This window comes from Arachis hypogaea, chromosome 16, assembly GCF_003086295.3.
Source record: "Arachis hypogaea cultivar Tifrunner chromosome 16, arahy.Tifrunner.gnm2.J5K5, whole genome shotgun sequence".
NCBI lineage: Eukaryota > Viridiplantae > Streptophyta > Magnoliopsida > Fabales > Fabaceae > Arachis > Arachis hypogaea.
In genome coordinates this window covers 134223477-134246473 of record NC_092051.1, presented here as the reverse complement: position 1 = coordinate 134246473, position 22997 = coordinate 134223477, and the positions used below count along the sequence as shown (strand labels likewise).

Sequence of the window (22997 nt, the reverse complement as noted above, 5' to 3'; positions counted from 1 at the left end):
TTAGACTTTCAAAACCATGCGTGTAAAACAGAAAACTTCTTTGTTTCTACTTTCTATGATATCTCTCCATTGATATTGGTTTGAGCAATTTATCATTGATCAAGAACATACTTACACCAAACCAGAAATGTTATCTAGGAGCCAAATCAAATTATATTTGTGACATGTTTTTATCGAATTTATATTTATATATTATTGTCTCAATAACAGTAATTAATGAGGAAATTGTGGTCTTTACATATTAAACCTTGGAGATATTACAATAAGGAAGACTTTATAGAACTATCCTGAACCAAAATTGCATAAGCCAATTTTTTTTCTGTTCAAACAAAACAAAATGAATGCATATTTACATTCGATTCTCACAAAACTTCCCTCCAATGCGAGGGAAATGTTCTTAGTTCAACCCATTTGAGAACATTTTCGGAGCTGACCTTTTGGAACGATATCCTTCTTCGAAACACTTATAATTCCACATTGTTCCTCAACGTTCTTAATGAGAAGTTTCAGTAGCAGAACCTTTGAAAGAGTTCTACGAGACCCCACCATGATCAACTTTTTCTACAAGCACAAAACATAAATCATTGGTTATAATCATCTTAATAACGTTTAATTAATGCTTTGCGTAAACGAAGAAAACGATGGCTTCGATAATTGTTAGAGAAACACAATTGCAAATGCTCCAAAATGCAAAATGACAATAATGCCATACCCAACACCAACAGCTTTTGAGAGAATAGGAGATAAATTAGAGGTCCGAAGAGTGCAATCGAAATGTTTGTCATACCAAAACACGAATCTAGTTATCTATTTATTAAAACAGAGCTGAACCAAGTGTTCTAATACATTTTTAGTCTTTTAATTTTTTAATATTATGTTATATCAACATAAGTAGTTAATTGGCACAATTTATTTATTATTTATCTAATTAAATTACTTTTAAATTTTTTGTGTTTAATTGAATTATTTTTAATTATAGTATAAGATTTTTTTTATTTTTCCTCTCACTTACATCATTATTATAGTATAGGATTCTTTTTCATTTTTCTTCTCACTTTCATAATATTTATTTTTCTTTAAGTTATTCTATAATTTTCATATTCTCTTACTCTTTATTTTATATAGGATATTATATGCCTTCAATATTAATATTATTTCTCTTTATTAGGTATAAACATAATTCATACTCTTTTATACACACTCTTTCTTATGATTATTACATAAAATTGTAACTTAGGATTCTTGTTCATTTTTCTTCTCACTTTTATGTCATTTATTTTTCTTTAGATTACTCTATACTTTTTATATTCTCTTACTCTTTACTTTTATATAGAATACTATATAGTTTTAATGTTAATATTATTTCTCTTTAATAGGTATAAATTGAGTAATAAAATATAATTCATCCTCTTCTTTCATATTTATTCCTTCTTATGTTTTTTTTTTTATATAAATCAACATTCACTTCACACCTCTTCTTTATCTTCTCTTTTCACATAATATCATGCCTCTTATTCTTTTCCCTCCATTCTTACTAATATTTTGTGCACAAGTATTTAAAAAATTCGGTTGATGATCACAACTTTTTTTTTTAGTTTGCTAAACATATGTATTAGATAATAAATTCTTAAATCACTAGACCTTTAAATTTTTTAGTTTTTTATTTATTTTTTATCTAATTGTATTCATTTGTTATATCATTCATATATTATATTTTTTTCTTTCAACAATTTATATTTTTTTAGTATGATTTAGTTGTAATATGTTGAAAATTGTACTAACTACTATCGTAAGTCATGAAAATAAAATTAGAAAATTAGATATTAATTTCAATTATATATCCTGTCCTTTTACAAGGTCTTTTTAGTTTTTTTCTATTTTTAGTCTAATTATATTCATTAATTATATCATCCAACTTCTTTTTTCTTTCAATCATTTATATTTTTTAATATTATTTAGTTGTAATATTATTGAAAATATATAGTATTATCATGAGTCATGAAAAATAAAATTAAAAAATTAAATTTTAATTTCGACTATTGAAACATTATATTCAAAATTGTATTTCATCTAACAGTTTTATATTTATACTATAATATTTAAATATAATCTAAAAAAATAAATAAATAAAAATGACTTTTTAGAAGAACAAAATAAAGATAATAATATGAAATCAAATAAATAAATTTAAATCGAATATTTTTTTAATTTTACTTAAAGTCAAATTTATATATAAATTTTTAATTATATAATTATTAAATTTTAAATTAATTTATACATTTTATTAATATATATCCATTTTATTTTTGCGCAATGTGCAGGTCAAAATCTAGTTAAGTATAGTTTCAGTATGAAATAAATTGCCAGAGCAAGAAATATTATGATAGCTTAAAGTTATGCAACGCATATGCAGGATATATACTATTAAAATGGTATTTGAAAGTTTATATTATTAACAAAAAAATAATTCTAAAAGATATTAATGACAAATAAAACTTCTAAAGATCTAAAAATATGATAAAAATAATCAGATATTAAAAATGCATTCTCAAAAAAGATTTTAAAAATAAGATTTTGATGTAAAAAAATATGATAAAAATAATCAGATATTAAAAATATATTCTCAAAAAAGATTTTAAAAATAAATTTTTGATGTAATTTTTTACAAGTATAATTAAAAAAAAATTTTCATCATTAAAATTTGATAATTTTATATATTTCTTTTTTTTTATATTTTTTGTGGACAGAAATTTAAAAAAAAATGAAAAGATGTTTGGTAATTGGATTTTGCTTCGGTTTTTTGCATGTACCTCCTAAATACTTATACTAAATATTCCCACAATAATTTAGATCAAATATATAAACGTTTGTCAAATACAAAATTTGTTTGTTACTTGCAAAAAAAGATAATTTTATTTATTTTTGTTATACTTTTAAATTTTTGGAAATTTATTTGCTGTTTATTTTTTTTAGAATTATTTTTATCAGGATATAAATTTTTAGGTGTCATTTTAGTAGTTTACCCATGCATTTATTTAAACAATAACCATAGCACGACAAGTAAAGCTTAACAAATTATGTAGTATAGTGAAAAATGTTAGGTGGAAAGATATATATAAGCATTGGAGCAGATTGAACTTACCCTAGCGCGAGTGAGAGCCACATTTATCCTGTGCCAGTCTCCGAGAAGAGAAGCAGCAAGGTTCGTTGGGTTTTCACTAGATCTTACGAAAGAGACTAATATGCAATCCTTATCTCTACCCTGGACGAACAAATGACCAATATATGGAGATACATATCAAAAAACAAAAGTGAGCTTTTAAGTAGTAAACTATTGAATCAGAAGCTTAACCCTGTAAAACCTTTGTAATGCATGACAATTCCATTTGTTCATTTACCTGATATTTGTCAATGGTATGTATCTCCATGGAAGTCTCGGAAGCTGCTTTCCGGATGAGGTTTGCCTGTGAATTATAGGGGGTAATAACACCAATCTGCTCTCCTACAATTCCATTTCTAACCAATTCCGTTGCAACCTTGCATCATAAAGTGAATGAAAAAAAAAATTTAGTGGCATGGGTAGTGAAAACAGGATTTCAGAATTCACGTTGCATATGTTGCCACTCGACTCGTGTATTGAGAATCACTGAATCACCTCGAAATGACCAAGATCTAGCACTCACTGTTCATAGGGAAAATGGCATACCTCGGCAATTATGTGAGCTTCAACTGGATTATTGACAGTCTTCTGATCTCTTACCTCCAAAGCGGGTAACATGTCTAAAGAAAAGAAATATAGATCTATCAATGCTGTGAATTTTAGAATAAAGGATGAAAAAGAAAAATGATATTTACAAACCAGTATCAATAAAAATCACTGGCCTGCTTGGATTTAAAACCTGCATAGGTATACAAATCCATAAGACCTTTATTTAATAATTTAATAGAATACAAAGTTACAAACAGATAATATTGATTCATATGGATGACCATCTATAGTGGGTATGAAAAATGTTAATATTGCTGATGTGATGATACATCATGCATGACTGGGAATCTATGAAAATGTCTTTTACACTAACAATCTATAGAAATTAAATCAAAACTAGTGCCCTACACCATCTTATCCAATCAGATTCATTCATTTAGATGACCATTTATTAAATCTGAAACCTTATTCATATACAAGATAGTAGATTTAATGAAAATGTGAAACAAGATCATCAAGATATTTTAGAGCAATTGAACCGTGTAGCATAGTTTTGGTTTGCTAGCACAGCCCACATATTTACTCTACCAACAAGATCTGAATGTCACTTAACATCAAGGTTGAGATAAATCCTAAACAATTAAGCCAATGAAAATGTGGAAATCAAAAGCCTTACATCTTCTAGCCAAGGCAAGCCACAGTTTAAATTAGAAAACTCAAGTGTTACATTAGCTATTTCAGATGAACCACACCTCAACCTGTCACCATATATCAAGGCATTTGACAAGTCCATAATGCCTTGACGCATCCGGTACTGCATATATTCAAAAATCGCACGTGATGTAAATGGAAAATGGAAAATGAATAAAAATGAACTTTGTGATCTAATGTGATGTGTGGTTGAGCATACCTGGCTCCGTAATTCCGCAATTGCCTCTGGATGTGTTTCGGAGAGCCTACAGAACAAACTTATCCCCATGCCATTCTCTCGGGCCTCTATGCTCTGAGAATAATCAGGTATGAATTTCCTAATAGAGTTTACCCTAGTAAGAGTTATACACAAGAAACATGAGTAATCACCTACCTGGACAAGTGGAGGCAATTGATAATGATCCCCAACAAGTACAAACACTGAGGCAAATGCTAGGGGGCCCAAGGACACCTGAAACGGCAACATTTGCAATATAATTTTCCTACACAATAATTGTTCATTTTCTTAACTCGTGCCAATGCAAGGACAATAGGCAAACTTTGGGGCTGTCACCAAAACTTTGAACATGTGTTTTCACACCCAAGGTAAGAAAGTGATGCTGTTAGTTGATGTGGGACCTCTAGTAATTTTATTTCTCGCAAGTTGCTGGAAACTGCGAAGCTCATTCTTATTTTGAAGCATAAAATGGCAAGCAAGAAAAATGTAACGGAGTGTGAACTTTTGAGGCTTCACATTCAAAGGGTAGATGTTTGTTATGAATTTTTCTACTTAAGTTAGGAGGGACTAATGTGGACCTACGAATGGATTTGTTGGAGTCTTGGAAGAACTGAGGGTGTTCCAAGAGATGGTAACTCAACAAAACCTAATTTCACGGGGAAGCTAAGTTGTGCATGTGCGAGGCTATGCCCAATAAATTCCTTATTCCCAAACATGGGAGTGACTATATCATATACTCTATAGCTCAGTGGTAGAACCTCCACAATATGCTATTGCTACACGCCAGAAATCTCCTTTAGCATGAATAAAGCTTGTCAATTCATGGCTAATCCTCTTGTATTACACTAGAAGGCTGCCAAACAAATTTTGCATCATCTAGGAGGAACAATGAAGCATGGTGTTGACTTAGATCAAATCAAAATCAGATTCCTAATTTCTTTCATGAATCTTTTTAGTAAATGAATTAATTATCATAGGATCCAAGCAGGTTGGTCAAAATGGCGGAGTGCATCTGGTTTTATATGCGACAAAAAAGTGCCTTTAAAACTTAAAGGTAAATTCTATCGCACCGCTATAAGACCGGCTATGCTGTATGGTACGGAGTGTTGGGCGGCTAAAGGGGAGCACGAACATAAGCTGAGTGTGGCAGAGATGAAGATGTTGAGATGGATGAGTGGTCATACGCGATTGGATAAAATAAGGAATGAAGATATAAGGGAAAGAGTTGGAGTAGCACCTATTGTGGAAAAGATGGTTGAATCGCGTCTCAGGTGGTTTGGACATGTGAGAAGAAGACCGATAGAACATCCAGTCAGGAGGGTGGATGAGATGGAAGATGGACAAAGGGCGAAAGACAGAGGAAGACCTAAGAAGACCATCCATGAGGTGGTCAAACGAGATCTACATGTAAACGGTCTCTCTGTAGACATGATACATGACAGAGCACAATGGCGTCGTTTGATTCATGTAGCCAACCCCACTTAGTGGGACAAGGCTTTGTTGTTGTTGTTGTTGTATCCTTTCCATTTTTAGTTTAGCTTAATTTTAGGGATTTTATGATTAGAAATATTTCCTTATTTTAGGCTAGTATTTTTTCCATTTTCTAGTTATTTCTATTTCTGTAATTCTTCTATAAAGATGATGATTTCCTGTACATTTGAATATACATAATATTCAAACACTTCAAGTTGGTATCAGAGCAAGATCTCTGCATTGTGCCTCATATTTATAGCTATGGCTGACAGTTCCTCAGTCATCAATCATGAACAAAAGGAGAACACCACTCCTACTCCATCAAATTTAAAATCTGAGCAACGGATACTAGTTAGTGGTGACTCCCATTCAGTTCAGATCACCACATTTCGACTCAATGGGTCAACATATCTTAGGTGGTCTCAATAAGTTCAGATGTACATTCGTGGAAGAGGGAAGATTAGATATCTCACCGGTGAACGAAGTCAGCCTAACGCCACTGACCCACAATATAATGTGTGGGAAACCGAAAATTCCATGGTGATGACATTGCTAGTGAACTCAATGGAGGAAGATATCAGTAGTAACTATATGTACTATACCATTGCCAAAGAATGGTGGAATAGTGTCAAGGAGATGTATTCTGATCTTGGGAATAAATCCCAGATTTATGAACTTACTCTAAAAGCTAGAGAAATTCAACAAGGGAGTGACAATGTCACCAAATATTTCCACACATTGAAGTGGGTGTGGCAGGACCTTGACCACTTCAATAACTACAAGTGGAATTCAGCCGCTAATGCCAAACACCACCAACAAACAGTGGAAGAAGGGAGGATATTTCAATTTCTTGCAGGCCTCAATGTGGAGCTAGATGAAGTTCGTGACAGAATTATTGGAAGAGCAATCCTACCCTCAATTGGAGACGTATTTGCTGAGGTTAGAAGAGAGGAAACTCGTAGAGCTGTGATGATGGGGAAAGGCAAGACTGAACAGACTTCTTTGGAGTCTAACGCACTCTTAGTGGCACTTGCTGCACTTAAAAGTTCATCAAATCAGAAGCACCCCTCCAATATTTGGTGTGACCACTGCAATAAACCTCGTCACACCCAAGAAACCTGCTGGAAGATTCATGAAAAACCAGCACATCGGCAGCAAATCTGGTCCCAAAATACGTGCTACCCCAACTGCTCATGAAGCTGAAAAATCATCCTTGAGTAAGGAACAGGTTGAGCAGCTCATAAAGCTGTTAAATTCCAATTCTATATCTAGTACTCCTAGGAACATAGAGGAAGCACTAGATGATCCCAACTGAAAATTAGCAGTGATGGAAGAGTGGCATGCACTCAAGAAGAATGAAACTTGGGAGATTGTAGATCTGCCACAGAATACAAAATTGGTTGGCTGTAGGTGGGTTTTCACCATCAAGTGCAATGCTGATGGAAGCATAGAAGTATAAGGCTAGGTTAGTAGTTAGGGGATTTATGCAAACCTATGGAGTAGACTATCGAGAGACCGTTGCTCCAGTTGCTAAACTCAGCTCTGTGCGGATTCTCTTATCTCTTGCTGCGAATTACAATTGGCCTTTACATCAATTGGATGTAAAGAATGCTTTCCTGAATGGGGAGCTAGAGGAAGAGGTGTTCATGAAACTTCCACCTGGATTTGAGGCTGAACTAGGGAGGAATAAAGTGTGCAAACTAAAGAAATTTCTCTATGGATTGAAACAATCCCCAAGAACTTGGTTTGAACGACTTGGAATGGTGATGAAGGGACTTGGTTATACTCAAAGCCAAGCTGACCATACACTTTTCTATAAACATTCAGCAGCTAATAAAACTGTCATCTTAATTGTATATGTGAATGACATTATTCTGACAAGTGCTATCTTGGAGCTAAAAGACTTGAAGGAGAAGCTTGTCAAAACTTTTGAAATCAAAGAACTTGGCTCATTAAAATACTTTCTTGGAATTGAATTTGCAAGGTCTAAAGAAGGCTTTTTATGAACCAACGAAAGTACATTCTAGATCTTTTAAAAGAGACGGGATTACTTGGTTGTAAAGCTGCTGAAACACCTATAGAGCCTAACTTAAAATTGAAGCCAGCTGAACCAGAAAATGTAATGAACAAAGGGAGATATCAGCGGTTGGTGGGGCGGCTAATCTATTTATCTCATACATGCCCGGATATAGCCTTTGCTGTGAGCATGGTAAGCCAGTTTATGCATTCACCTAGCCGAGAACACATGGATGCTGTCTTTAGAATCCTAAGATATTTGAAGGGGTCGCCTGGGAAAGGGTTACTCTAGAAAAACTATGGACATCTTCATGTAGAAGCCTATACATATGCAGATTGGGCTGGGAATCTCATGGATAGAATGTCAACATCTGGGTATTGTACCTTTGTTGGAGGAAACCTGGTTAGTTGGAGGAGTAAAAAACAGTGTTGTAGCACGAAGTAGTGCAGAAGCTGAGTTTAGAGAAGTGGCTCATGGGATATGTGAAGTACTATGGGTAGAGAAAATCCTACAAGAACTAAAGGTTCTCATTTATCCATCAATAAGGTTGTATTGTGACAACAAATCTGCAATTTCTATTGCCCATAATCCAATTCTACATGACAGAACTAAACATGTTGAAGTTGACAAGCATTTTATAAAGGAAAAGATTGAAAGAGGACAGATTTGTATCCCATATGTTCCGACCAGACCACGGAACAATTAGCAGATGTTCTAACTAAAGGATTACCCAAGAAGACCTTTGATAGCATAATAAGCAAGCTGTCAATGAAGGATATCTTCAAGCCAGCCTGAGGGGGAGTGTTGACTTAGATCAAATCAAAATCAGATTCCTAATTTCTTTCATGAATCTTTTCTATAAATAGAATTAATTATAATATCCTTTCTATTTTTAGTTTAGCTTAATTTTAGGAATTTTATGATTAGAAATCTTTCCTTATTTTAGGCTAGTATTTTTTTCATTTTCTTATTTCTATTTCTGTAATTCCTCTATAAAGAGGATGATTTCCTGTACATTTGAATATACATAATATTCAAACACTTCAAGTCATGGTCTTCACCTAGTTTGGCCTGTTCAATCTTTGGGACTTCAAGGTTTTTGTGGTGCAGACTGGGCTGCTGATGTGGATGACCACAGCTCACAGCTCCACATCAGGAGCTTTGTCTTTCTTGGGATGCCAAACCTTCTATATTGGGGGGCGGGGGTCAAAGAAGCAGACCCTGGTGAGATTGAGAAATTAATATTGATTTAATACAGAATTGAAGCTTCGTATGGATCAGGCATGTATCCCTAAATGACTTACTAGTTTTGAGACTAAGACATAGTCCAAGCTTAAGCAGTCAGGACTAAATGCGGACTACCAGATACAGGGCCAAAGGAACAACAACTATCAAATACAAGCAGAAAGCACCTTGAAGCCTAGGACTATAAGATATCAAAAGAAGTTATTTGTTTTCAGACAACAGCTGGGACAGGCTTATGAATTTTGCTTCTCTAGTATTTTACTCATCTTCTCCTTTGAGGTTTCTCTGCTAGATATGTTACAACGTTGATATCCCTAGTTGCATGACTCAATTAGTTATGCTTTATCAGTTAGCTTTCTCAGAAAAATTCTTAAGGAAACAAAAAACAAAAAATCCTTGAAAACTACATGCAACATGTGACAACTACAAGGTTCTACAGCATCTTTTATATTTCAATCATACATTCATATAACTGCATATATGTCAATAATGAGAATCATGATGAAAGAGTTAAAAAACATACAGGTAGGGTTGTCTGTCCAGCTTCATCCATAATGCATACATCGAATCTCATGTTGGCAAGCAAGGGACTGGAAATGCCAAGACAAGTAACTGCAACAACTCTGACTTGACCTAACCTTATTTTGATATCTTCAACATTTTGTATACTTGTTGCTGAGATGGAAACTTATTTCATAAGATGTTATACAGAATGATAAATTGAAATGAGAAGCACTAGGAATATATTGGCAAACCTGAAAGGCAGTGTCCTCTGACCACCTCATGCACTGCTTCTGGTCTTCCAATCCGAACAAAATCAATGTCCTAAATCCATTTGTATAAAACGGCGCTATAAAGTTAACGCTTCGAGGAAATGTTGTATATTATAGACAATTCAATAATGGAGAGGCATGCATCAATTATTCTTAAAGATTGAGCTAGCAATACCATGAGCTCTCACCCAACTTTAGCAGAACAATGAGAGAACAGATGAAATGAAATTAAAAGGAGGATGCATGGTGGAAGCTATCATGATACAGAATGGAGAAGAAAAATGCTTCTATATTCTTTACTCTTGGAGATGTCTGTTGTGCGCTTCATAAAGCATACAAAGTAAACAACAACCACTGAGACTAAAAGCTAAAAATAAAGAAGGGAGTCATTGGCTGCATTTAGGTTATGCCATGTTCCTTTTGAAGCAGTTTAGGCTGTTAAGTATATTTTAGACCAAAATGTCAAACGACTAAATCTGTTGTTCAATTTTAACCTACTTTCATATTTTGCAAACAATTGTATCGTTTATGGCTCTTTGCATGTGCAATATTAGGTCTTCTTTTATAAAATACCTGTGCTTTTAATTTCATGAGTAAATTATCAACTGCGGAGTTTGTATAGGCTGTCAGCAAAATGGAAGAATCCCTTTCCAGCAAGGCTTTCACAGCATGAACCAAAGTAGAAGTCTTTCCTGTTCCAGGCATTCCTAATATAAGCGCATAATCTTTTGCTGCAAGTATCTGACAACAAGAAATAAAGGAGAGCCACAAGAAAGATTATTCAACTTGACATAAAATAAGCAGCTACATAGGAAAAATTGAACAAATTTGAGCTTCATTGCAAACCTTGAGAATTGCTTTACATTGATCATCATTCAAAGATTTCTTCGACCGAACATATGATATTGCTGGATCCTGACTGACTATAGATTCACAGTCAAACCTAGGAGCCTATATTCAGCATTGCCATAAGGACAGAGAAAAGAAGTAATCAGCATTGCCATCAGGACAGAGAAAAGAAGTAAGTCATTAGCATTAAAAGTAACTTTTATGGTGGGAGTGTGTGCACGCGTTGTTGTTTTGTGCGCTTGGGAGGGCCGGGGGGGGGGGGGGGGGGGGGGGGAGTGATTCATGTAGAAGCAGTAAATGATTAACCTCAAGATCAACAATCATCCTCCGCAGATGAGTACTCCGATCATTTTGTAGAAAAAGTTGTGCAAGATTAAACCTTCAGGGAAAATGCTAGAAAGCAATCATACAACTTTGAACACCAGCAAACAACATACAAATTAAAGTTCGAAAAAAAATCAGTGGTCAGACAAGCACCTCATAGATGCAAACGAAGTCACAAATTCATCCTTGTCAATTCTCCAAACCTGTTGAAGGAGATCATGTGTAGTGGAACATCTTCCAGGAATTCGTAAGCGTTTTGAAAAGGAAACCTACAAATTTTAAGAAGTAGATGTAATTAGTCATATCATTGTACAAGACAGTTTAATCAAGGATTATGCTACCTTGTCTTCAGCTAATATTTGTTGCAAAGACAGACTGATCAAGTGTAATACTAATATTTTGTCAAAAGTGGCCAACATATAATAAAAGAGGAGCAATTATTACAAGTTATTAAAATACTATCACTTACAGATACATGAATCTGGCTAATATCAGAGATCACCCCTTTTGCAATAGTTTGCCCACTAGAGTCATTACTCAATATCTAAAATGAAGAAGAGGTAAATTAGATAGAGAGAGAGAGAGAGAGAGAGAGAGAGAGAGAGAGAGAGAGAGAGAGAGAATAAGCAATAAAATTGCACAACACAACCCTTTATTTAAAGCAATATTAAAAATGTCCCTTCCTGGCTAGAAAACAATAATCCACCTTCATTATGACCTCCGTCAGTTAAAATTCCATTAAAGGAAACAGTGCTAATCTTCATGAAAATGAAATAACTCGGTGACAAAGAACATGCAATCAGAAATTCAAGCAACATGTGGAGTTATTGATTCTGAATTTAAATTATTCAATTTGGCAAAATTTTACAACACACAAGCAACAAAGATGTCAGCATAACACATCTTTAGCAACATAAACTTATACATATCAAGCTGTAGGCAGCGTTTCTGAAAATTCAGAACTAAAGAAAATTTCAAAGAGCTTGATTTTTATTTTTTCATATGTATATTGATGCAAGAGAAGGGCCGTAGCAGAAAGCTCTACTGTCACCAAGAAGTCAAGAACTATTATATATATGTTCTTCACTATCGCAGTCCCTCCCAATTCATTAACAGAAAACAAACAGGAAAAAAAAAGTGTGTAAAAAAACCTGAATCTGAAGAAGAATGGTGAAAGGGGACAGAGAGGGAAAGAGAGAAGAGAATGATGGAGGGAGAGGTTGTTACTTATTCATTGATCATTGTGAATTGCACACTCTTATCATTGTGGCGGATAGAGGTTTTCATATTTATACAAGTGTGTAGCCTGCTTACTAATTCTATTAATTCCTACTCTAACTAACTCCTTTCTAACAGAATTCTAACTTGCCTAAACTACCTTCTATCATTAACTTTCATGTGATGCACATATACTAATGGAGAGAGAGAGAGAGAGAGAGAGAGAGAGAGAGAGAGGTTTCTATGAAAATGTGATTATGATTAAATGACTCATAACAGAATCACTTTCAGCTTATGTAAAATCTGAGAGTCGCTTGTGAGGGTAATTCAGGAAATATACTTGGAAGTTAGTTATAGGTCTGTCTGTGTCATATCTCGCAGAGGCAGTTACACTAAGCCTAGATCTACTCTTGTAACTTAGATCTACTGAGCTGTTCTTAACTTGCTCTATTAACCATGCTTCTATAGCAATTTTGAATGTGGTCACCCCACCTTGCATTCGACAACTATGTTGATTTTGTCAAATACAAGGTTATCATATAACTAAATTCACTTGTTTTAAACAATAAAAAGGAGATTATCCGTACCACATAGTCTCCACTTCCAAGTGTAAGATCTAAATTTGTTGAATAGGTACTACAATGATCACCGTCAGAAACTCCAGAGGGACAATTATCTTGTCTTACAAAACGATAAACAAAGCGATTATCTTTGACAGATTTCTGATGAGGAATTCCATATGAAGCATCGAGAACAATAGAAGAAAGGCTACCACAGTTTGGAGCTTTTAAACTATGTGATCGCCACATCTCTTTCCTTAAAAGCTGAAGCAATGAATGAAGAGAGAAATAGAGGAATTCAGTGAGATAAGACACTTTAAACCATGTCAAATTTGATCAAGTCTAAATCTCAGATTGTAAAGCCTATAAAACAGATTTAGATTGTACCTCAGTCTCCTTAGCTTCCAAGTCAATCAGCCGATCCCAATGGCAGAGGAACTTGGAATGGGAAGATGTAAGGTGGTCAGTAAGAGAATCAAATACATCTTCCAATCCACTGCTTTTTGTGCTTCCACCATGTAACTAAAGCAGTAAAGTACCACAAATAAAACAATTAAAAAAAATGAATAAACGTATTACCAATAAATTCTTACACATTGTGCAATAACTGTGACATGTTCCATTTGTAGTTCTCTTACATTATCTAACATGGTGTCCAAAAACACGTGAACAATGCACGTCTGTGCTAAATGATATTACTAGATTAGACAAGGGTATTAAGTTTGGTAATCATGATTTGGAATTGAGGAGCTATAGACATTACTTAATGGATAAAATGTCACTATCTTTAGAATTACAAATGCAATTCCCAAATGAACATTTATATATATAAATTTAAGAATGAATCTTTTTTTAGTCGTCTATGTTTTGAACATGTTAAGTCGATCATGAAAATTAAAAAGAATCAGGAGATACAGCCGTAATAGAATCCGCATCAAAAGTACTTATTATTAACCAAATGGCTATTCTCCATGGGTAAAAGAAGTACCTTGTGATAAATGCTACAAACATTAAGATGGCGACAACCTTTGCAAATGCCAGGACTCTACAATTCAAGCATAAAGTGTGAAATCAGAATCCTGAGTTGTTTAGCACGCTATGACGTTATATAACAAAATGGAAAAGCCGTACCTTTAACATTGGTGGAAGTTGTTGCGAGGTTAATGCCTTAAGAATATCACTTGCTAGCTCGTTCCGTCGCATTATTAGGCCAACTAAGTCAGATCTTTGAGCCACAATACCCTTTGTACATAACAGTTAAAACAATGTTAGCTTTCTTAACAGACGCAGATAATGTAGTATGTAAATCCAATATAGTCTTACCTGTGTCTGATCTGATTGAAGATAATATAGAAGACCAGAATCAATGGTGTTTTGATACCTAATAACATGATCAGAACGACGTAAATAAAACAAAAAGTAAAACGTCTTCCCGAAAACTTCTTCATCATATATGCTGTTAGTGATGAATCATTTGCACCTTTCAGACATCAGAAGAGTGTATAAGATTACTTGAGCATTGTGTTCTGCTGATGACTGCAGGTACAATATGCAGGAGTTGTAAATAAAAAATATCATTAATCTACTGTAATGTTACTAGTGTCTTAAGCATGTCTATTGATGTTTTTTGTTTTGTGGTTGATTATAAATTAATAACAGTCGTGCCTGGCCAGCTGGTGATTTCCCGGTTTTGAACTCTACTGGCATAATCTTCTCCTCAAGTTCATCTTTTACTGATTGTACTGTGACTCTGACTGAAGCATCAATCATCCCTTTCAAACCATATTTAGGAGCCCATGCCATCTCTTCAATATCAATTACCTACATTATACTTATATGTTACAAATAATATTCAGAATCCAGAAATGAGCAATATCAATTAATAGGCAGTTATGAGCATATCATTGATATGCAATACATTACACTGTTGATGTTCATGCTTAGATTAAGAGAATGCTCAGTCAAATAACATCATCTTTCACACATTTTATTTCAACAAGATAAAAGTGTATCAAATAGACAAGATAAAATAGTACAATAAGGCAATCTCCACAATAAACAAACTGAACAAGCAGATGCATATTTATGGTAAAATAAGAACTTCAAGAGACTTAGCAAGGTCCTTCCACTACAGCATGCATATCTATGCCTGCATAATAATACACAATAAACAAATCGGTTAGATTAGAGCTTGCCTCAGATATGGCAACTTTGTTAGGCCTATTGTGAAATCCAAAACAAACATTAGGATCTTCATTTTCCTGCCAAAACTCCATGTCATCAGTCACAACATTTAACCAAAAAACAAAGAGAGTAAAAGAAATTAAACACTTTACTAAGAAAATAAATAAATAGATAATTAATATATAAAAAGAATTATTGCAGAAAAAGAAGAGTTACACATGGTTAGAACTTTGAAAATTTGTAGGTAAAGCTGTGTTCTCCTGCTGGAGAATTCTGATATATATACTACATAGGGAGAGTAAACACAGTAATTTCAGATGCTAACCTACAGCCGGGATAAGCTAATGTAGGATATAATTACATAATTACATCTGCACAATCACACAGAATTTGATTATATAATGAAATATGCACAACCCCTTAGAATTTGCAGATTTGAATGAGCAAATATTCTGCTAATATACTTGCAGATATTCTTTCAATACTCTGCCATAATATCCAACCAATTACATTCACAGCTACAAATTTTACGACAAGTAATTAATTGTTATCCATCTAATAATACAAAATGAAATGGGATCTTCAATATGAACTTTACTTCCAAATACATCTTAGGGAATCCACTTTCAAAATATCCTAAAACTTCTTTTCTAGCTTCTACCTCCTTTGACCACCATAGCATAACCACTCTCTTACATTGATCATAGGCATACTAAGTCAGAAACATTTGGCAGCAGAAAGTTTCAAAAGAAAGCACTCACTCTTTTGACATACCTCCTTATTTGTGAACCGTAAAATCCAACTCAATATTCTCGGGACAGCATCAATCAAGGTTTTCCGAACATCACTTTCATTTACTGCAATGTTCACATGCAGAGAAATTAATACTCCCCACGAAGTATTCGAGTGGCAAAATCTCAACAATTACATCAAATAAAATTTCCTCCTGATAAATTCCACACTTGAGGTGCATAATGTAATACATGATACATATATAGACACAATACTACAAATCCACACCTCCACAAGCATACAGACTCTCAATGTTCCTAAGTAATACCACTTCTGTGTAACCTTCCAAGAAGTCAATGGATGGATTGTCTTCTGTGAGCCCAGCCTACACCAATGAACCAAAAAGCATTACCCAAAGAAGAAATTTAAATGTGAAGAAGAAAAAAAAAAAGAACCAGAATCTTTATAACTTAATCATTAGGATGAGAAAATAGATGGATAAAAATGATACAACATGAATTTTAGAGACCTGAAAAATTTGGTGAAGCAAGGTTCCAGTCAATGCTGCAGTAGAGTACTCGTTGCATTTTAGCCTCTCATCTAAGACAGTTCTCCTAAGGCAACCAAAACTGCCAGCAACCTGGAAGTTAGCAATAAACACAAATATGAGCAAGCACACAAATATTTCTCTGAATATAGGGGCATTCACCTCAGATAATTAAAGCTGAAAGGGCTTTAAATACACCATAGGATAAAATAAATAAATAAATACACCAAACAAATTGAACATGAAAATAAATTGATAGAATTTTGTAAGATTAAATGAAGTGCAATGGAGATATCTGCTTCAACAAACAACTTCAAAGAATTTGTATAGAAAAATTATTATTATTATTATTATTATTATTATTATTATTAGATTAGGAAAGAGAGACTATAACGTGAACAACAAGACAACCGGACATCCTTTACTCTCTTTAAAATTGGAGATGAACCCAGAATCACCAGGTTAAGTTAACAACAAACCCTGCTCCTAAGTTTGGAAAAGTATAAACAAACGAACCTTGTAGACTATTACATTTCTTACTAAGAACTAAATTAACCAATGACTAGCAAACTAAACAAAGTCATGAAGTTTACGATAACCACATCACCGACTAGTGATTATCAATTTATCATATAAATCCACCATAATTCACTGTAGACCCAGAATATAAGGATCAATAATTTCTTATATGAAGGAAAATCTTGTAACATGAGAGCTGCTTAACATGAGAGCTGCTAAATTTTGACTAAACAATAATATGATATAGTAAATTTAGGAGAAAATCAAAAGATAACTACCCTTGTTCCAGACAGCAGAATGTCTGGGTGCACAATCAAGAAATTATTTTCATGGCCTATATCACAACTTCCTCCTTCATCAAATTGACCGATTATGTTTACAGTATCTCCAGGTGCAATTACACTGAAAAACCTGAGATCATGGAGAAAGAAAATTAGAAATATAATAGTTTGATGAAGAATGACTGGCAGGAAGAACAAATGTAAAACGAAGAACTAAAACTTGTGACTATTCTCATCGAAGAACTCAGCTATGTGTTTAACTATAACCGGAGTAAATAACTGAAAAAATAGATAAACAAAAGATATATAGAGAAAACCTAGTTATTGAGGAATGGAGTTCCATAGTGCCTAGCAGCAATTTAACTTAATGGCACTGTAAATTGCACGAATATGAGCATGAGTTGTACGGTACAGGGGCAGGTAGGGTGTATAGTTTAACAATAGTTCCAAAAAATAGGGTAGGGATTGCGGAGGATACATTATATAGGAATAACACCATAAACAAAGAAATAAAACCATGAGATGAATACAATTTTCAGTGAGACAAGGCCCAATTTGGTCTCTGAGATTTTGCCTGTAATCAATTTAGTCCCTGAGTTTTATAACAGTGAATCAAGTTGATCCTTCTATCACCAATCTAGACACCAGAAGGCTTATGTGTGCAATTGTTGCCACGGTGGCAGTTTAACAGCTAAATCACATGACGATGAAGGTGTCGAACTGAATTTAGTTTCTTAAGGGACTTAACTTGGCCATTCAATGAGCTAACTTTATAGAGGTAGATGGCTCAATTTAGTCCATTGAAAAGCCAAATTGAGTCTCACTCCTTTGGTGCTAAATACCCTGTTAATTAGATTGGCGATGAGCCGATGAAATAGCTAACTTGATTCATAGTTATGAAACTCAGGGACCAAACTAAGCACATCTAAATTTAAAACACAAGTACCAAATTAATTATCAGGTGAAAAAACAAGGACCAAATAGATACTTATCCAATTTTCAATATATATTAACTCCAAAATTTTTCAACAGAACTCCATCAAGTATATCAAGTAAAATAACTAAAAAGGCATAAGATTTGACAAGGTTAAGTAGTAATTTATTTTCTTTTAGTAGTAAATCAAACAATTGGAGTCACATAAATTTCTAGCACCATGCATGAATTAAGCATCTATATGTATAACACTTATACTCAATAACTCCAACAAATAACTAAACTATAATTACCCGACAGCTTCTCTTTCAACAGTACAATAATATTCCAAATACTAAAAGGTTGAAATGCCAAAAATATGAGACATAGTCAATGATATAAGTTCAAGTACACTAAAGCACATTAGCTTAACACAATGATATAAGTTCAAGTACACTAAAGCACATTAGCTTACCACTCATCCCTCAAGTTTACAGCCCGCTCCTCTCCAGTTTGCTCATTTAGTAAGCGAAGCACCTGGAAAGCAGTGGATCAACTAAAACATTAGTCTGATGCTTAGAATCCATAAGTAGTTGCCAAATAAGCCTTACTACACCTTGTATGGGGATCGAGCATCAGCAGCAGATGAATCAGCAGACCTAGAATTTTCAGACACCTAAAATAGAAAGTAAATATAAGGAAGCCCATGATAATTCATGATGTTTCAACCAGAAAATTAGTTAAAAAACAGAATACAATGCCATGAGCATACCTGCAAAACCAGATAGCTAGAACTAGAGACAGCAACCATATCCTCTTTAGAACTATGTGATCTTGTTCTTTCTTCAGCATGGTTGGCTCTAACAGGGAGCTCATCAGCAATGCCGTCACAACATTTTAAAGAATCAGTTCCCTTGTTACAAACAGTAGCGTCATCAACAGCAATGGCATCTTCAACTTGATCTAACAGTTCAAGCAAAGTCTAGAGAAAAAAATTTCATATCAATATACGTGTCTTCCTCTGATAATCCTCTTATCATGGTAACTCACAAGCAACTTTATCAAATAAGAAAAATGGTTTCGCTATGGTTATGAGTTAAACTGCCTTTTATTCATTGATTATATACATAGTAATTTTTCTGTGGAACTGGAGAGTAGAGACACAGAAAAATTGATTAACACATGACAAGTTAAAACCTACGCACATAAACACAAAGAAAACAAAGTAATTGATTCCAGATGTTTATGACAGTCATGCTCCATTGTTTCAGATTCAAATTTTTACCCTCCAGATATGGTTTGGATGTGTCACATTTGAGATGGCATCCTTTAACTTAAGTTTCACTTATGTTAAATAATTTATAAATTCAAAGTTTATTCAGTTTCTGGTCCTTCCCCATCCAACTGTTTCTAATATCTATTTTATACACACATACACACACAATTTTCATAATTTGCAAAGGTCCTTGTTCTTTAAAGGTGTAGTAAATTGCAAGTTAGTTATGGAACAATCAATAGTTAAGCTAGATCTGAAAGAATATCTATCACAAAGATCAAACAGAGGACCATACCTTTTTGTGCTGTCTGAGATAAAGTTGATCAGATGGTCCAGTGCATTGAATGTCATTAATAGGATGCACCTACAGAAGCAATATGAAAGAAAGGTAGTCAAACTTATCATTTAGATATGAGTAAAAATCAACTCAACCAATAAAAATAAACATTGAAGAGGACCTTTTTTTTCCTACAAGACAAATAGTGGAAACCTCATGGAAGATTTATCAGGTCCTAAGAACCAATAGACAAAGAAAGTAAATCACCTTATCGGGACAATGAGACAAAGAGGGTGGAGTCCTGAAGGGACTCTGTCTGCTAGATACTCCAGTGTAGCTCAGAGTAGTTGGATTGGTGTCAAAATCCACACTTTGTTCTGGGTTTATCCTTTTCAAGCCTAATTTACTCATTGAAGGTAGAGCTTTTGCAGAAGCCTTGGGAGTTGGTGAAGTAAGCAATTCGTCAACCTTGTCATCTTTATCCCGAAAAGTCTGCAAACTTCATTGTTATGATACAACCTCACTTGGTATTTAATTAAAAGAAAATGCTTCTCATAAACATGCCTTATCTTCTGAGCAGCTACGAAATGGCAATAAGTTGAGTCTTGAAGAGTCGGCCAACGCTTTAATAACATTCGGCACATGTTTAGAAACAGCTTGGAGTCTTTCGTTCACTGGAGATATCTTCCATGTGACCTCATCAACCCCATAATCTTGAGTCTGCTTTATAAACTATCCTCACAACATATTGCGGAAATTTCAACATTAAGACACGAAGAACAAACATAACATGATGCATAAAGAACCATAATCAACTACTGCACTTGAACACAACAGCCAGTTGCAAAATACAAAGATACTAATATTTGGAATTGCCGGCAACCAAAACACACACTAAACTTGGTCAAGAGAACGCACTTAATGATTTTACGAAAGCACAGGCCGGGGAAAAATAAACCAATGTAACTTGTGCTAGAAAACTCCTAAAACGCTCAAGTTTGAGCATTGACTAGCGAATACTCATCCGAATTGATAGTGATATACAGCTCATGACTTTTGATCTTTGGCATCAAAAATGAACCAATTTAAACGTTGAAAGAGTAATTTAATGAAACCAAAGAGTAAATGCAATTACCATTCCAGGTGAGAATTTGAAGCGCTTAAGCGGCATAGCTTTAGAAATATCTGGGGACACCTCAGACACAATATCTTCCATCACATTATCAACCGGCACCACCGAATTCTCAGTAGGAGTATTCTGGGACGGTCCATTGTTACTTCTATTATCATTATTACTAATATAATTGGTATTACCCTTGTCGTCGCTAGGTTTTTGCGGCGACGGTTGGGGAGTCACCTGCACAACGGTGCTGAAAATCGGGTCTCTGGTTCGGGCAGGGAGAGGATCAGAAACTGGTTTAGCGGCGGAATCGGAAGCATTGTTAGTTTGGAGCTTTTGGGAGGCGAGGAGAGCGTTGTTCTGTGTGTGGCGATCGAAGAAGTGCTGGATGCCGAACTTGGAAGGTTGAGGGTTATGCTTCTTGGACGCAGAAGAAGAAGAAGAAGTGTTGTTCTTCTTCTTCTTTGGAGGCATTTTCCGAAATCCTTTTGTTAATAGCTTCTGGCTGCGTCGATATTAAGGGTACTTCCTTTGTTCCAGTTGCGGGTTCTGCAGAATTAAGCAACGGAAGACATTGCTCCCAACAGAAGCAATTGGGTTCTGATATAAGGAGTGTGTGGGTTGTGATTGAATGATACAAGGAAATGGAGGAGATTTTTCGGTTGGTAGGGTGTGGAAAAAAATCTGAGTCTTGAGTTAAGCGACTAGGCGGGAGTATACCATCTGGGTACCACAGGGCGGGAATGGTTTTTGTGGTGTTTTTTATTTATTTAATTATTTATTGATTCTAAATTAATAGACCTTTTTTAGGAGTTAAGTGCAGCTAAATTGATCCAATAATTTATTGGTCTAAAACCAAAATCAACAAAAATCGTCTATACTATTATTTGCAAAAAGTCATGCACTTCGATCTATCAGATTTTATCAAAATCGTTTTTAGATTCTTTGTTCTTCTTCGTCATCTCAATAATTTTTCAATTTTTTAAAAATCTCTTTCAAATAAAATGCAGAATCTCCGAATCTGGTTTTCATCTCTTTCAATCTTGTGTTGCTTCATTATTTTTTCTCTAAGATATATATTTTATTGAATAATAAAATGAGTGGTCCTAACAAGCATAAGGGTAATAATAGATCGGTTCCGTTAACAACTAACTAAGAGAATAGTCAACTAGAGTTAACTAGTTGAAAAATATGAGATCTTTTACAAAAAAGAAAAAATAACTTTCCACTATCCTAATTTTTTGAATTTTCAAACTAAAAATACAAAAGATTAGTTTGAGTTTGCTCAGATTGTAGTTAGTTCTCTAGACTTTTTCATAATAAAAAAATTTTACCCACAGAAAAAAAGGAAAGCTTGCCAACAATGACTACAAGCGGAATAAAAAATAAAAAAATTATGAGATTGACCATTTACAGTAATAGAGTACCAAACTGTAATCATACCCTCCTTGATCCAAGCCATCCATCTATTGCAAAATTCCATTTTTCTCATCATTGCTCAAACAAAAAATCATTCAACTATATCGTAAGTCTTACAAATCTATCTTCAAAGCTAAATCATAGCTATCATAATTTTTGTTCTTTAGAAAATGCATGAATTCATGAGCAATTAGTATATTATCTCTTCAATAGTTTTCTTCATATGAAGAGATCCTCCTGCAAAATTATCCAAAGAAATTCTGGCGACCTGAGTAATCACATTATAAAAGATCTACAATTGTACCAAGTCCGAAAACATGTCGAAAAGACATTTTCTGAGCATAACCTTGTACATCTCCCAAGCTTCATAGAGAGATTCACCCTTTTGTTGTCTAAAGGTATGAACATCAGTTTTTAACTTGATCAACCTCTGAGGTGGAAAGAATTTGGTCAAGAACCTGCTGACCATATTATCCTATATATTTAGGCTCTCCTTGGGTTGTGTATCAAGCCATTACTTGGCTCAGTCTCGTACAGCAAACAGAAAGAGCAGCAACCGATAAACATCAGGATGAGCTCCATTAGTCTTCATTGTATCACAAATCTGCAAAAAATTAGAGATGAACAAGTTTG

The 22997-nt window shown here is 34.2% G+C and overlaps 1 protein-coding gene across 1 annotated transcript; it reads right to left on the bottom strand.

The window, feature by feature from the left end:
- Window positions 1–164: 164 nt before the first annotated feature.
- On the bottom strand, window positions 165–21690 carry LOC112755099 (DNA replication ATP-dependent helicase/nuclease JHS1). Its single transcript, XM_025803001.3, has 34 exons — window positions 20961–21690; window positions 20390–20557; window positions 20093–20317; window positions 19844–19912; window positions 19045–19254; window positions 18889–18948; window positions 18748–18809; window positions 17357–17489; window positions 16542–16652; window positions 16301–16397; window positions 16055–16137; window positions 15292–15357; window positions 14762–14917; window positions 14577–14632; window positions 14420–14477; window positions 14228–14338; window positions 14085–14141; window positions 13484–13618; window positions 13124–13360; window positions 11788–11862; window positions 11472–11587; window positions 11301–11373; window positions 10992–11096; window positions 10719–10886; window positions 10128–10197; window positions 9896–10047; window positions 4794–4871; window positions 4620–4712; window positions 4386–4523; window positions 3860–3899; window positions 3707–3780; window positions 3399–3536; window positions 3143–3262; window positions 165–561 (listed from the first exon to the last, which is right to left on the bottom strand). Exons 1-34 carry the CDS (start codon window positions 21417–21419, stop codon window positions 403–405), a joined length of 4152 nt encoding a protein of 1383 aa, XP_025658786.1. The 5' UTR covers window positions 21420–21690; the 3' UTR covers window positions 165–402.
- Between the last annotated feature and the right edge of the window lie 1307 nt (window positions 21691–22997).